The sequence below is a fragment of the Ammodytes marinus genome (assembly GCF_949987685.1).
Source record: "Ammodytes marinus genome assembly, chromosome: 18".
Classification (NCBI taxonomy): domain Eukaryota; kingdom Metazoa; phylum Chordata; class Actinopteri; order Uranoscopiformes; family Ammodytidae; genus Ammodytes; species Ammodytes marinus.
The window spans coordinates 3,471,605-3,485,959 of NC_137222.1; the positions used below are offsets into that span (position 1 = coordinate 3,471,605).

The 14,355-nt window shown below is 44.1% G+C and overlaps 1 protein-coding gene across 1 annotated transcript; it reads left to right on the plus strand.

The window, feature by feature from the left end:
* The first annotated feature begins 1,103 nt into the window (after positions 1 to 1,103).
* enc1 (ectodermal-neural cortex 1) lies at positions 1,104 to 14,143 on the plus strand. Its single transcript, XM_080046273.1, has 3 exons — positions 1,104 to 1,436; positions 7,392 to 9,208; positions 13,319 to 14,143. The coding sequence occupies exon 2, from the start codon at positions 7,398 to 7,400 to the stop codon at positions 9,171 to 9,173; it is 1,776 nt and encodes a 591-aa protein (XP_079902399.1). The 5' UTR covers positions 1,104 to 1,436; positions 7,392 to 7,397; the 3' UTR covers positions 9,174 to 9,208; positions 13,319 to 14,143.
* Positions 14,144 to 14,355: the final 212 nt, after the last annotated feature.

A 14,355-nucleotide genomic window follows, 5' to 3' on the forward strand; every position in this document is an offset into this window, starting at 1 on the left:
TTCAGTTATCTTTATAAGTCAATTTAGGGTTAGGGTTTTCTCGCGTATCCCCTCTCAAGTTACCACACTTTAACCTAGTGACCTAGTGTTATTACTCTAAGGTTATTTATTTAACATAGACATTTGGTCTGGTTGAGAATTGTTTTAATATACATTCACTATTACAATTCTTTAACCATATGTACTGTATGTGTATCCTGTGAATGTCAATCAAAGATAGTTTTGTACAACTGACAGTGCATTATTTGAAATGTGTCTGTACCACCACAGACACAATGTAAAGCCAATTTTTTGTATTGTCAGTTAAGGAAAGGATGTCAGTTGTTGGCCAGAGGTTTCCCAGCTTAACTTCTGAGTCGGCTTCATTTTTAAATACAAGTTAGAAGTGAAACAAAGAACTAGGATTAGAGAAAAGCCCTTTTTTGTTTCTTCTCACCACATGAGTCATCTCATTCAACGTCCAATCAGGTTTATCTTGGGACCCTCAGGAGGGGACCAGACCCCTAGGTTGGGAACCACAGGACTGATCTACAAAAAAAAGTTATGAAAATAAGTTAAAACTTCAGGCTAGAAACAAACGGCAAAAGATCCCAGCATTGCTTCATTAGTAAAAGTCTGTCACATACAGTAATTTACAGTTATATCACACTCAACAAGTACCTTATCAGGAATTTGAATATAGGACATTGTAATTGCGTATTTATACATTGTTATATTGTTACATTTTGCCAGGGGTAGCCTACACAACATAAATATATTCAAAGAAGTCCATATTGAAGGCTTTATAGCCTTTTTGTTATATAGCCTAACAATATCACCCTCATTGATTTTTTTGCTGAATTTCTATTCAATGTAGAAATACATTTAAGATAAAGTAATTATCTTGTTTTCTTTACACGTCTGAAATGTGTGGGAAACTCTTGCTCTGAGAGACCAAAGTCAAAGTGCCCTCATGTCTCTCTCTCTCTCTCTCTCTCTCTCTATTTCCTGCACGAGGTCCCCCCCCCCCCCCCCCCTCGGCTGTAAACACACCCATTGATTCCAGAGCGCTAGGACTAGGAGCGCAGCGCAAGAGGAGATCGCCACTGAGGAGCAGAGCAGCAGCAGAGCAGGAACACCTCCTACAACATCTCCGCTCGCTCTCATCCTCTTTTCCTCTTTTCCATCAAATCGCGGCTGTTTTTCATCCATATTTTAGGGGCTAAAACAACTTCTGGACACCGCAGATTATAACCCCTCGTGTAAGGGAACAAAAACAACGGCCGTATCCTAAACCGAGTGTCAGCATTTTTGTTTTTGCTTTGTTTTTCTCCCGGAATTTACCCCCCAAACGGAGTTGTTCGCACTCCCCGAGCGCTTGCATCGTGGCTCTGTCAGAAGTGGCATGTTCGAGGGATACCGCGGACACAGTTGAACTCCTGCTTTCACCCAAAGAGGTAAAACAAAAAATATATTCTCTATATTTTATCTAATTGTCAATATTGTTCCCGTGTTGTAAGCGCGTCTGCATCCATGTCTTCTGAGGAGGAGAGCTAGGGATGGGTAAAAACTCTGGGGCATTTGGCACAGAAAAGCGCAACAGAAAAAAACAGTCTGATGATGGACAAAGGAATGGCGTTGATTATGCCAATATCATCATGTCATTACGTCGACTGTACTGTTCATTTATTTTCGTGTCATTTCAACGCTTATGGGATCTCGCCTGATAGTCCTTTGTGTTCTGCTATTGGCGTCTTGTTCCTACCATGCATTCCTCCTGCATTGCTCGAGATGTTTTCAAGGCGACATCAGGTGTCACACACCCTCCTTATGGCTCACAGTGTTTACGGGTTGGCAAGGCTGTAGGCTTTTTGTTTTTTAAACAGTTAACCTCGTTGGGATGTGTTCATAGCCTACATCTTGTGTGTGTTTGAGGCTATACATTTGGTTGTGTATAAGCCTGTATCAATAGCTGATGGTTGTGTCTTCTTGTTTTGCATCTATCTTGTCTCCCCTCCTTCCCTCCTCCTCTCTTCTCCAAGTGGCAGATGTATAGAAGTGGCCCATATAATCCTCCTGGTGTGTTTACTTCTGAAGTCTCTCTCTCTCATCCCTCTTAGTCCACGGTCGACTGTGAACACCTGGCAATGATTTTAAACAGACTTTGCAGCCAGCCGGGCCCTTTAGATAGAGTCCAGAGACTGCTACAGTGTGTGTGTGTGTGTGTGTGTGTGTGTTTGTGCATGCAAGCCTTTTTTCCTTTCTTTATTTTTTCTTATTTTTACTGTCGCTTTGTGAGTGTGTGGCGTATCTGTGCTTTCCGGTAATACGCCTGTGGGTCTGTTTTTGCTGTGAGGGGATGAGGATGAGAAGTCGCACAGACATCCAGCCAGACACACTCTCTCTCTCTCTCTATCTCACACACACACACACACACACACACACACACACACACACACACACACACACACACACACACACACACTGCTGGCATATTTTCTTCCTCTCGAGGGACAAATGTGTGATTGTACTGAGTCTGTTGGTGTAACAGAAAATAGCAAGTGAGATATAACCAAGGGCGACCAGGGGCACTGATTGCAGATTGCAGTAGAACTAGTTATGGCTATGGCTGCAACTAACTTGAGTTATTTTCTTGATTGATCGGTCAATCGTCTATTTAAAAAATAAATAATGAAAAGAAAAAATGCAAATCAAACGTTCTCAGATCCCATGTTCTCGTCTTAAAAGTCCTGAGTGTTTGTCACATTTCTCCACAATATTAGTTTGAAAAAAGAATTGATTACATTGTTTACCTATTATAATTGGCCACTTGTCTTTCCTCATACAATTAGTTGTGTAAAAACTCAATCTTTAAGTCCCCTTTTAACCAAGCTAAAATGGCTGAAATTTTGAAGTTATTACCTTTAAATTTGTCCCAGGGAAGAGCAGAAATAAGACTGAAATTCAGTAACAAACCAGTTACCTCTAAGTGACCAAAGAGTTTCTCAACTTGATCATACGTTTTCCTTGATGGTCAACAAAAACAGCCTAGTAATTACTAGTGACAACATTACAGTAGCAACTAACAATTATTTGCATTTTGGTTTAATCAGCTGTGGTAAATGGTTTGGTCTAACACTAGACTATCTTAACAATACATGTTTTCCAGTTAAAAAAGGTTTTGAAACATACATGAGGCATTAATATCTCCCGGACAGTTGTAAGAGGAATTACACATCAACTTGTTCCGCTCAGGATGTTTATGCGTCCGCCGCTGTAGCCGTGCAGTTTTCCCTGTGAAGAAACAGATTAAAGTCCTAATGAGATTTGAGTGCTTACATGAGTTGCAGTAATCTGATTTCCCCAATAATCTGTGTTTACATGTGTTGGGGTTAGTGTCCAGGGGGGGATGTGATGTGTGCTAGTACACAGGAAAAAACATTCCTTTCATTACGTACAGTTTAAAGCCTAAACTGGCGCCTATACGATCAAGGAGAACTGGAACACAACATACATTAATGAGATTCCAGGGCAAGAAAAAAATAATCATTTTAAACTCATTAGATTGTGTAGGCTTTGGCATACAGTAATAGAACATGATGTTGGGGACATGCAAATTTGCAAACAATGGACAAATTCCCATTCAAATTACAAATACATGAACACAGGAGGGTTTTTCAGGACTTGCAGGGCTGGTGGGTAATCCAGGCTTTATCCTTTTAATATGCAAATGGCATAAGTATCTGCTCCTCTCTTTTGTTCTGCCTCTCCTGCACTCAGTGTATGTATGAGTGAGGGAGCTCAATCAACAATTACACTGCTTGGTAATTGTGTGGGTATACGGTAGCTATATGCAATTTACTAGAATGGTGGGTAGGCAGGAGAATGAAAACAGGGAATGCACACACACACGCTGGCTGTATTATTGCCAGTCATTTCAGAGAGGAAATGATTGTGCGTTGGACATTGGAACGCCCGCGCACGGAGACAACAGATTTGTTTTGGTTCAAAGGTGCTGCCTGCAACAATGGCATTTACCTCTTATCAGGATTTTCAGGTATAATGGCCGTTACTGTGTCATTTCAAACAATCACAACTGATTTTTTGCTCTCAATCACTTTCACCGACCGCCTACCTGTTGGACTAATTGAGGTGTTTATCTGTAGCGTCATCCAACCTGGACCACGCAAGGTCACACTGATTAACATGCTAATTATTGCTATATGCAAAACCTCTCCAATTAAGTGTCCGATCTATTAGGATCACTTATTCAAAACGAGCCACTTGCAACTGCCAATTAGAAAACATGAGCTGCAGTATCAGGGCAGGTGTGTATTGTGTGTGTGTGTGTGAGCAAGTGTGTCTGTGTGTGTGTGTGTGTGTGTGTGTGTGTGTGTGTGTGTGTGTGTGTGTGTGTGTGTGTGTGTGTGTGTGTGTGTGTGTGTGTGTGTGTGTGTATGTGTGTGTGTGTGTGTGTGTGTGTGTGTGTGTGTGTGTGTGTGTGTGTGTGTGTGTGTGTAGGAGGTGACATGTGCAGGCGAGAGATTCTCATTATAGCTGAGCCAGAGGCCATATGATGACGGGTTGCCAGTTCTGTCAGCGGTGGAATGCAATAAATCCTGTTCTGGACAAGGTTGCAGTTGGTTTTGAATTTCATGGACTTGTGTTTAAATAATAATTTCGTCCTCAAATTATTATGATGAATTATGACCTGGAAAGGTGCTGCTTATTTTAAAAATAAATCGAGCCACCCCCCTACATACAGACACACACACACACACACACACACACACACACACACACACACACACACACACACACACACACACACACACACACACACACACACACACACACACACACACACACACACACACACACACACACGTGTTAACCTTCATCTTTAAGAGTTGATTGTCCCTTGAGGCCATGAGAACACCAGTTGAAAAATGTTTCCTTTTTTTATGACTATGCTGGTTATTGTTGTGGTTCATTGAAGGGTGTCACATTCATATGAGTCAGTTTCTGTCTGAAAACCAGATTTTTCCTATTCTGTTGAGAAAACCTGTTATCATATGGACAGAGCCACGCGAAATACCTAAAAATGTGTGTCCACAATTCTATTATGAATCAGTGATGACTCATGAACGTGCTTGTACAGTATATCTATGAAATTACAGCAGGTTGTCTCCCATCCTTGCTGGCTTGAGGCTTTCCTTAACCTGGTTTCAGTTCTGGTCTCAGTATTGCAAAGGTGCGAGTTGAAATACAATACAAGTACTTTTTAAATAAATTATGCTAGTGTAGCACATTGTTGCATGTTGTGTTTTTCCCCCATCGACAGCTGCAAGCGAGAAAGCTAGTCTGGGCGAGGATAAAAAGGTTACACAGAGCAGAATATAATCACAGCCATGGAATTTATGACAGGGAAGAATGCAGTTCTCTTTGAAGCTATAGGTGTGAGTGACACTGCTCAGATTGCAGGGTTCACACCTGATTTTCTATTCGTGACACATCACCCACCCTCAGGATTTTTTGAAGCAGCTGACGCAACTGAAAGAAAATGGAAAACCTCTCAGAAGCTTGAGGTGGTAGAGAAATCAATTATGACAAGTGGGGAATAGTTTGAACTCTTCCAGTGGCTTGAGGTGATAGAAAGCTCTACCGACAGTATATACCTGTAGTGGTAGCTCTGTAAATCATTTCCTCAGTGACAGAGAGACAGTGGCAGGTGTGGTCAGCTCCACTTCTGTCACTGACAATGGATTCAAATTGTTGCCAATTGCTTTTCACCGTGGGACAAATAGTTTCAACTGCAGGAAGTGGTTGGTTTAACTGGCTTGGTGACATTCTTTCTGGTGTATATACGGACAGGCAGAAGAATTAGTAGCTTGATTATGCCGCAGGAGTAATTTGGATATGAATTGTTTTTGTACTTTGTTGGCTGAGCAAACTCAGAATCAGTTTAATCACAGCTATAATCACTTCATGAAGGTGTTGATCCTAAAAAAAAACTGATATTTGGGAGTTATAAAATATAGAATTACAAGATTACTTTTATTAAGTTTTAACCATCTTCTATCACTCCTTAAATTATTTAAAGAGACCATGCAAGAAGAAAGGAAAAACAAATTCTATAAAGTTTGGCCAAATAATTTGACAGCTGTGGATTTCATAGGTCAGACGGGGACTCATACCTCTGGAAAATAGAGTGCCGCCGGTGGAACTTGACGTGTCTAGAACATTGGATGGAATGAAAGTGAGGACAGGGCAAGGACAGCGTTGACGGGGGTTATAGCTGTGACTTTGTGGGTGGCAGTCCAGTGAATTCTGTGCATTTCTCAGAGGCTTAAAAAGAGCCCTGCCGTTTCTTTCTTTTCCATCTTTTCTTAAATTGGTTGTGTAAAGGGAGGGACCTCTACGTGTAAAATAGGGGCATCTCTAAAAGAAGGGGATTAGTACTGCATGGATTTCGAAAGTGCTAACAGCCTTTTCCCGGTCTATGTGAGAAGACAAGTGTTATCTATTTGACCTTCCTAACTCCCGGGCATACGCTGTTCTGAGGCATGTAATCACGGGATCACATGCTAAATGTTTTGGGGAAGGAATGCAATACTCTCGGAAAATGCTCGTCATTCATCATATTATTGATAATAGGGACGGCAAAAAGCAATGTGGTAATGAGTGCAGTCTGTGTATAGGCACGTGTTATGTCTGGGAACAAAATGTAATAAGGAAAATTAGCTAGTCCCTTTGAAGCTTAATGGAAAACTAAAGGAAACGTCTCTAGTCTTAACCCAATTTAGCCTTATTTACAATTTACAGTGTTAAAGTGCAGGGAATTTTGGTGGCAATTGAATGATAGAAGAAATGTTCTTAAAACACTCTAATGATTTAAAAATGTATTTCCTTATGCTGTGTCTTGACTTCACAGAGCTTGCCTTCTCTATACGGTGATGATCTCATTATTTGGATGCATGCTTAACCCTCAAGTCTTCTCATCCCTGCTGTCAAGAGAATTTCTAAAAATTTCTTCAACCAGCAGATATAATTGATGCGAGTCATTTTTTAAACAGAGCATTTCTCCCCCTTGGATGTCTTACTGGCACATCAAAGGAATCCCTTTATTGAGTTTCTGTAGTCTAAGCTGAGAGGGAAAGGGGCTATTTGTTATTCCCTCTCTTTACTTTGAGTCGTGGTGAGAATGCCTCTTCCGATTTGCTGTTTCAGCATAATAATAATTGTAGCAACTTCAAGCTAAACTTTTTAAAAGAATGAAATCCATCTACAATTTACAAAGCACACTGTGAATCACACCAACCATCAGGAAAACACTGTTAAACATTTGAAAAAAAGAATTCATAATTTGAAATGTATTTAACAGAGATTTGTCTTTGTCTCTTCTCTTTCAGGATTCAATGAAAATGTCCGTGTGCGTCCATGAGAACCGGAAATCAAGAGCCAGCACCGGCTCGATGAACATCTACCTGTTCCACAAGTCGTCCTACGCCGACAGTGTCCTCATGCACCTGAACACACTGCGGCAACAGCGGCTCTTCACGGACGTCCTGCTCCATGCCGGCAGCCGCTCCTTTCCCTGCCACCGCGCAGTGCTGGCCGCCTGCAGTCGCTACTTCGAGGCCATGTTCAGTGGCGGGCTGCGGGAGAGCCAGGCCAGCGAGGTCAACTTTCATGACTCCATCCACCCGGAGGTGCTGGAGCTGCTGCTGGATTACGCATACTCGTCCCGCGTGGTCATCAACGAGGAGAACGCAGAGTCCCTACTGGAGGCCGGCGACATGCTGGAGTTCCAGGACATCCGGGATGCCTGCGCCGAGTTCCTGGAGAGAAACCTTCACCCGTCCAACTGCCTTGGCATGCTGCTGCTGTCCGACGCACACCAGTGCACCAAGCTGTCGGAGCTGTCCTGGGGCATGTGCCTCAGCAACTTCCCCGCTATTTGCAAGACGGAGGACTTCCTCCAACTTCCCAAAGATATGGTGGTGCAGCTTTTGTCACACGAGGAACTAGAGACGGAAGACGAGAGACTGGTTTACGAAGCTGCCCTGAACTGGATCAACTACGACCTGGAGAAGAGGCACTGCCACCTCCCGGAGCTCCTGAGAACGGTCCGTCTGGCCCTGCTGCCCGCCATCTTCCTCATGGAGAACGTCTCTACGGAAGAGCTGATCAACGCACAGGCCAAGAGCAAGGAGCTGGTGGACGAAGCCATCCGCTGCAAGCTGAAGATCCTGCAGAACGATGGCGTGGTCAACAGCCCGTGTGCTCGACCGAGAAAAACCAGCCATGCCCTCTTTCTTCTGGGGGGGCAGACGTTCATGTGTGACAAGTTGTACCTGGTCGACCAGAAAGCCAAAGAGATCATCCCCAAGGCTGACATTCCCAGCCCGAGGAAAGAGTTCAGCGCCTGCGCCATTGGCTGCAAGGTGTACATCACTGGTGGGAGAGGCTCGGAGAATGGTGTGTCCAAAGATGTATGGGTCTACGATACCGTCCAGGAGGAATGGTCCAAGGCGGCGCCCATGCTCATTGCCAGGTTTGGGCACGGCTCTGCAGAGCTGAAACACTGCCTCTATGTAGTGGGAGGTCACACCGCCGCGACCGGCTGCCTTCCAGCCTCACCGTCAGTATCATTGAAACAGGTGGAGCAGTACGATCCCGTGGCCAACAAGTGGACCATGGTCGCTCCTCTGAGGGAGGGCGTGAGCAACGCAGCAGTGGTCAGTGTCAAGCTCAAGCTCTTTGCCTTCGGAGGAACCAGCGTCACCCACGACAAACTTCCCAAGGTGCAATGCTACGATCCGCAGGAGAACCGATGGACTGTTCCCGCATCCTGCCCGCAGCCATGGCGATACACCGCCGCTGCCGTGCTAGGCAACCAGATCTTCGTCATGGGCGGGGATACGGAGTTCTCGGCGTGCTCGGCTTATAAGTTCAGCAGCGAGACTTACCAGTGGACTAAAGTGGGCGACGTGACAGCCAAGCGGATGAGCTGCCAGGCTGTTGCGTCGGGCAATAAACTGTATGTGGTGGGCGGATACTTTGGCACCCAGCGCTGTAAAACTCTTGACTGCTATGACCCCACGCTGGATGCTTGGAACAGCATCACTACTGTGCCGTACTCGCTCATACCCACTGCTTTCGTCAGCACCTGGAAACACCTTCCTGCCTGAACCCCCAGACCCTCTACTTACACCCTTTCCATGAGGTGAGTTTGACCTCTCATGACCTTTGTCTGTGTGAGACTCTGGCTCTGCTGCTTCAATATTGATTTTTTAAAACTGCCCATGGCGATGCTATGGGGGAAAAACACTAGATCGGTGGTGTATTCTTTGTAGAGACAGTAGCACCTTCTTATTTTCCTTTATCCCTCTGTAAAAAAAATTATTTTCAGTCGCATTTCTTTTATGTATTGAGTGGTGTTTTTATTGAATATGAGCCCAATCAATAGATACCAATACCATTGCCAGTATTTATCCATTTAATCAAATGCAACCTATAAAACATAATTGTACTGCAATTTATTTTTGCAAAAGTGTCAGCATATATGCGGCCGATACTGACAATCGATGATGCGCAAAATGGATCGGGTTCCTATACGTCTTTGGTGGCTCTCTCTGTCTTTCAGATTGTTTCAATATAAATGAAATACTGACTGAAGGGAAATAGCTCTAGAGCAGGGGCCGTTGGTTGGGTGAGTGGGTGGGTGGTGGGTGGCGGGGGATTGATAGGGGCCTGTGTGCGTTAGTTAAGTGAGTTATGTGGCTGTGGGGATGGGCCGAAGGACAGAAAGGGTAATTGAAAGAGAATAGGATACTTTTATTGCTCCTGTGGGGGAAATCCCTCTGAGAGAGAAAAGGGGGTCTGCCAATTAGACAAGCCACACAGCAGCAGGCTACAACACCCCGGCGAGGCTAATCCACTCTCAGTCGCCTCCCTTTGATGAAGTTATGGTCTTTACGCTGGGCGAGAGAGGGAGGCGGCCCGGGACTCACGCGGTGTCGGAAACCATTCATCATCAGTTACAAGCAGAGGAGACTGAGAAGAGTGGAGAGTTGTATGGGGCTAGAGAGTGTCAGCACTTACCGCCCTAAGCGCATTCAGACACACATCATCCTCGATAGTAATGGTCTCGTTCAGGAAAAATGTATTGTCGCACATCGTCAGTCTCTTCTGCATTCGTCTGTGTCTCCTTGGCCTTATAGTAACCCTGCTATCTCCTGCGCTGATGCTAAACAGGCCAGACGTATGTGGAACGTGGGTAGTCAGCTGGCAAACCTGATATTTCTGCATGCTGGAGGCTCGCAATCACATCCCATCACATAATCCCTTCACCCTGCTACACCGATCCCCCCTACGCACACACATTCCCATGCAGGCAGGCAGGCAGGCAGTCCCTTTCATTTCACTGTGTATGCTGAAAAATGGCTCGGGGCCCGCAGCTCCTGAGAAAGCGAGAAGGATAGTGGTGACTCCCCAGCTGTCCAGCCCGGCACAGTCTCCCGTAGAGATAATGCCAGGAAGCAGCTCAGAGCAGCTTCACTGCTGCGATTCTTCTCCATAGGATGAAATATCTTTTAGGACAGATTATTCTTTGTCTTTCCAGTGACTCATCTCTGAAAGGGAGAGACTGCTGCAGTGGAGGTTTTTAACCAATCTGATATCTCCAAGACCAATGCAATGCAGTCCTCAGTGAAAGGGTATAATCCCGCCACTGATTTAATACAGAATTTGTTTTTGGTGTGTCTGCTCCTGTCATGGCAACTGACAGTCAACTCGGTGAAAGCTGCGAAAAGAGACGAGATGTGTGGGGGAATGGAAAAGAAGGCTGTCTGTTTTGAGAAGAAAGGGGGAAGGAAGTACGCTAGACCTCACAGAAGGAGATTGTAGCTGAGAGTGAAAAAAAGTCCCAGTATTTCCCAGGGGAACAATTCAAACTTGTCTGAGATTCCCTTCTTTCCTGTAACAAGCTTTAAGCAGGAGGAAATGGTACCGACAAAAGAAAAACATTGCATTTATTTTATTTTAACGACTCCCTTGTTGTTAATAATGGAAGCACAATTTCAGGATGAGTTAAATTCAGATATTTGTTTACCATACAAAATATATATATATATATATATATATAAACTAGCATGAGCAACATGGCGCTAACAACCAAATAGCCTACAGGCGTCCATATTTCACTCCACTCAGCTATGTAGGTCGTTGAGACATAGCTTTAAGCCAGGAAAAGGTAACCTTTAAAATATGATGTCACGTCACCATAGAATGTGGCTAAACGAACAAATATAGCATCACAACGCATTTGAGTCAGTCTCTCTACATAGCATACATTCTGGTCGAACGTAACCTGATCCGCTTCATCTGGTTTCCCATCCCCGTGGCAGTGTGGCAGTTTAAATGCTTTCCAGTTAAGAGAAAGAAGCATGTGCTCAGTGTTCAGGGAATCATATGACATTTTTATGAAATCGATCAGAAAAGGATGCAACTTTTTTATGTCTGTATGCGGTCTTGCCAACAGCCCTTTAGCCTAGCTTAGACTACAGGAAGTAACAGTTACAGCTTAGAAATAGGAACAGAACCCTCCTGTTATACCACAATGTGACGTCTCTACACTTTAGGTTCGTTCAAGGTAAACAAACAAGCTATAGCATGTTAGCTAGAGGTGATATTGATGCTGGCAGGGAGACGGAAGCAGGCTTGCTATTATTCCGCGATTTTCCCGCCTTTTTCACTAAGTCATCCTTCTGCTGCTTGTAGCTTCATATTCAGTGTACAGACATGAGATCGGAATCAATCTTCTCATCTAGGTCTCGACAACCAAGCCAATAAGTGCATGTCCCAAAATGTATTAAGTAGCTTTCAATCACAATAGATGATCATGATAAACTTGAATGGTGGATCTAGACTTCATTAGGAGGGTTGTAACCTATTGGTGCCTTGAATTTGGTGACGGCACCCAATGGTACCCTTTTTCAGATCTTTAGAAAAAAATCTTCAATAACGAAAATGTAATTTCAGAAGAGAAGTGTAACCACACTTGGGACCACTTTCGACTTGCAATTGCCCTGACTGTTGAATTCAACACTTTAGGGATGCAGTGGCCACTCTCCCTTTCCTAGTCTCACTTCTCTCTAGTCTCTCAGCCAGATGCACTCTGAGGTACCGAAATTGGGCACCTAGTGATTATTTTATGAGAATTGGCACTGGGTATCACCGGCGTAATTCAGTTGGTACCCTTCGAAGTAAAGAGTTCTGTAACCTTCCCAATTCATCAGTAACAAGATGTTTCTATCCCGGTAAAATTGCTACTGAAAATCGCTCCTCACGATTTACTTACTCACTCAACAGCAAGGGAAAGAACTACCTCCAGCTGTTGATATGATATTACATCCACATTAGACACTCTGGAGTGACTGCCAAGTCTGTAACCATCTGGGCCGCGCAGATAAGTACATATTAAGTAAAAGCATTAAAAATGGAAAGGTCAAAGGGAAATTTCTGATAGTCAAACCCACTCAGATGTGAAAAAGTGTGGTTGGCTGAAGGGAGAGATAAGAAGCTTGACGAAGGCCAGACTATACAGAGGAGGTGGATTTACAGAAGCTATTAGTCTATAGCAGGAAATACTGGAGCGCCGGATACATCAGCAATGCTCTCACAATGTGAAGTAATACAGCAGCTCTTCAATTCAAAGTGTCAGTTCATTTCTATGGCGGTTATTGAGGCTGCAGTGTATGCCGGTGTTGTATTAGATGACATGGAAGTCCAAGTTGCGATAAATAAAATTGCAGTATTGGAGTACAGGTGGTAATTGTATTTCACTCTCCCGCTGTACACCACACCCCCCCACCACCCAAACTATTTAACTCTTTAACACCTTTTTTTGAGACGTTTGTGAGGTCATCCAGGAGCTTCATGCCTGAGCATCGTTTTTAATCTGTTGAACGTTGTTTATCTTTCAGGCATCTTCTCCATACATCTCATTAGCATGTGTTATATGATTGTTTTGGTGACTTGCATGTTCCTCTTTCTATAGCATTGGTATTTCACCGTTTTTGCACAGTTGGTTTATTGTGGTCTTGGGTGAATGTGTACACAACAATGTAAAGCGCTTTGGGTCTGTGAAAAGACAGGGTAACGCGCTTTTTAAGTGGAGTCCATTTACCATTTGACCATTTACAGGGTCTTTTATTTTCTGTATTCCCGGCTACATTCAAAATGGATGGCTTGCCCTCAATTGTACCTCTGAGAACTAGATAAAAGTTAGTTGATTGATTGATGACTAACGCATTGTTCTCTCCTCTTCCTCCAGATTTCCCTGTTTTTGCATCATCCACACTGGACTCCAACTGTGAAGAAGAAGCACACATTACCGTCCTCTTAAAAGAGACACTGAGCAGTGACGCACCGACGCACGCATTCATCTCGATGTCGCAAAGATGCAAAAACCAGAATCCCGTTCGGCCCGGATATATCTTGGACTGGAAATCACGCCGACTCTCGTTTGGTCGGGAAAAGGGAGCTAAAAGGCGTAGACCACAGTAGCTCGCGCAAAGCAAAACCCAAATAAACTGCTGCTACATGTTACAATGACGAGGCACAAACTTCAAAACGTTGTGTAGGCTACATCACGGCATACCAGGCTCGTGCTTTTCGAATTGTTTCTTGGCCATATGAGGACTGCAAACATATCACACAAACTGCATTTTTTCCCTCCCTCCCCCATTTTAGTCATGACAGGCTTGTGAGAATCTGTATTAATGTGTTTTCTCTCTCTGATAAATAAGAAAAAAAAATACTCTTTTCACGGAGACTGCAATGTCTATCGCATGATGGATGTTCCATTTAGATTGAGGGAGGGGAGAATGCAGTGATTGGTGTGCCTATTAAGAACAGAGAGCCTGCACTCTATTTGCCTGAGTGTAGCCCATTTATTACAAAAAAAAGGCACAATAATGAAGGATCAAATCTCCCCCTCTTCTTCCCCACTAATAATCTCTTTTCTTTGACCCCTCTGTATCTTTATTCTTTTCAAAGACGCATTCTTGAAACAACAGCTCTGACACACACAGATTCAAGTGTTCCTCTTATGAAGGCTTTGGCAGTTTGCTGTCAGAGGTGTTGATGAACAACACCAGCTGAGGTTGAGGAGGATGGAGGGGGGGTGGGGGGTGGGGGAGGGGGGGTTGTGCGTGACCAGGGGGGTAGGGGAGGGGGTTGGTATAGGTTCCTGGGGGTTGTGACCTTACATGTTTGCTGTTTTGCGGCATTAACGCCCTGTTGAGCGGCTGGTTAACCCAAACACTACTGTACACAGTGGTGGCATTTAACGTGTTTTTGAACCCCCAA

Excerpts from the sequence above, each read along its gene's own strand:
- enc1 (XM_080046273.1), top strand. The coding sequence starts at position 7,398 with ATGAAAATGTCCGTGTGCGTCCATGAGAACCGGAAATCAAGAGCCAGC.